Source organism: Telopea speciosissima, unplaced genomic scaffold (genome assembly GCF_018873765.1).
Source record: "Telopea speciosissima isolate NSW1024214 ecotype Mountain lineage unplaced genomic scaffold, Tspe_v1 Tspe_v1.0247, whole genome shotgun sequence".
NCBI lineage: Eukaryota > Viridiplantae > Streptophyta > Magnoliopsida > Proteales > Proteaceae > Telopea > Telopea speciosissima.
In genome coordinates, this window is record NW_025317583.1 from 1,181 (window position 1) to 3,354 (window position 2,174).

Here is a 2,174-nt window from a genome sequence, read left to right on the forward strand (position 1 = left end):
TCCAGCTCCTCAACCCTTTTTGACATTCCTCAATCTGGCCGCAAACTTAAGAATGGGATTAAGAGCCAAATTCACAGTGCTCCCACCCCGCCGAACCACCTCATCATAGCCATCTCTACCAATCCAAGCCTCAAAAATCTGAAAGGTTTTGGGCCAAAATCTGCTTTATCCACCACAGCCACCACCATTGGAGAATGATCGAAAGCCCAGGAGGGTAAAAGATTGCATCGGAGGATCTAAACACATCCATCCAAGCTAAATTGACCGAACCCTATCAAGCTTGCAACAAATTCTTGCATCTCCCACTTGTCTATTATTCCAGGTCAAAGCCTCCCCTTTCCATTTCAAGTCTAGAAGCCCAGACACCATCTATAAACGAATTAAAATCATCCATAGCTTCAATCCGAACAGGGTCCCCTCCAATTTTTTCATTGTTACTTCGAATCACATTAAAATCCCCTAGTACAGCCCAAGGGTTAATAATGGCACTAGCAATAGCCCCAACATCCTCCCACAATTCCTTCCTAGCCACCACAGAATTAAGAGCATAAAAAACAGTACAAAAGAAAAACACCGAGGTACCCACAATTGACACCTTAGCATGTACGAACTGTTTGGATTTTTGCACCAAAACCACATCATAAAAATTCGGGTCCCAACCTAGCCAGATCCGAATAGAGTTATCAAGATCTCCATTATGCAAATACTTCCAACCCGTCAAAAAACTATCAAAAATAGAAGCACAATTATCCAACTTAACCTTGGTTTCGAAAAGCCCTACCAGTTTAACCTCATGGTCTTTACACACCTTCTTTATCTCCATTCTTTTAGTAGAGGCATTCATGCCTCTAACATTCCAAGCTAAGCACTTCATTTAGTAGGAAGGGTAGAACTATCATCTCCCCCTTTACTAGGTCCCACACCTTTGGCAACATTTGTCTCTTTCGGGTTTATAAGAACCCGTTGGGCTTGGAACTTGGACCCCCTCCCCGTGGGTCGACCCAGCAAAGAATAAGAATTTAAATTCGGTTGGGATAAAGCAATCTCAACAAGGAGAATGGGTAAGGGCCAGGTACGAAGAGCTCAATCTCCTGGATGAGAAAAGGATGAAGGCCATGGATAATCTCAAGAAATATCAGCAAAGAATGGCTAGGGCATTCAATAAAGGTGTCTACACTCGGAGCATTGAGGAAGGAGATCTGGTCCTTAGAGAGCAGCGAGCTCCAATTCATGACCCAAGAGGAAAATTTTGACCCAATTGGAGTGGATCCTACAAAGTCAAGACCATATTGCTAGGACAGGTGGTCCAACTCTCTGATCTTGATGGAGAAGATCTTCAGGGTCTGGTCAATATGGACCAGCTAAAGAAGTATTTTGTCTGAGATATGTGAAGCAATTTGAACTACATTCGACCTGATTCCTCTGAAGGGATACGTAGGCAACTCGATGTATTCGGGTACGGTCTCAAAAAAAAAGAAAAAAAAGAGAAGGCATTGTATCGGTTTCCTCCCATAAATTCCGCCAGCCGGCGTCCCTTGCACATATGGGTAAATCTTGCCATTTAGCCTTCCATTCCTTAACCTAGCTTATAAGTGAAAGTCATCTAGAGCTGGTTATTAACAAAGGATTTATTCATTCTATGTCACAAAATGCTAACCCAATTCTTGATACAGGTAGCATGAGAGGATTAAAGAAAGAAGGACTCAACAAATAGTTGCATCAGTGGACTCTCCGGATAAATGTGGACGAGCCTACACTCCTAGAGGATCACCATTTGATAGTATTGGGAAGGATCGGTTGTTTCAAGCTCCATCATGATTTACTAAGGGAAGTATCGAAGTGCTGGAACCCCCAATTGCACGCGTTTCACTTCGAAAAAGTCTGGCTGGCTCCGACCATTGAAGAATTTCGGGCTTGCATGATGTCACCCCCTCGAGGAAAGTCGTTCCTCCCAACTATGAAGAACGAACAGGTCTTCAAAAATTTGGGAGATTTCTTTGCCATGAATAAGGAGTTAAAGCAAGTTCTCGATTATGACAAGGTGGATGCGTTGAAAGTTGTGAAGATCTTCAACAACAATGGATTTGAAGAAGAAAGACAGATCCGACGCAGAAGGTGGGCATACTTATTCTGTATGATTGGGATGTACTTGTTAGCATCTCTAGGAAAAGGCA

At 43.0% G+C, this 2,174-nt stretch overlaps 1 protein-coding gene across 1 annotated transcript; it reads right to left on the reverse strand.

Moving 5' to 3' along the window:
• Nucleotides 1–313: 313 nt before the first annotated feature.
• LOC122647868 lies at nucleotides 314–874 on the reverse strand. The gene has a single exon (XM_043841175.1). It carries the CDS (start codon nucleotides 872–874, stop codon nucleotides 314–316), a length of 561 nt encoding a protein of 186 aa, XP_043697110.1.
• Nucleotides 875–2,174: the final 1,300 nt, after the last annotated feature.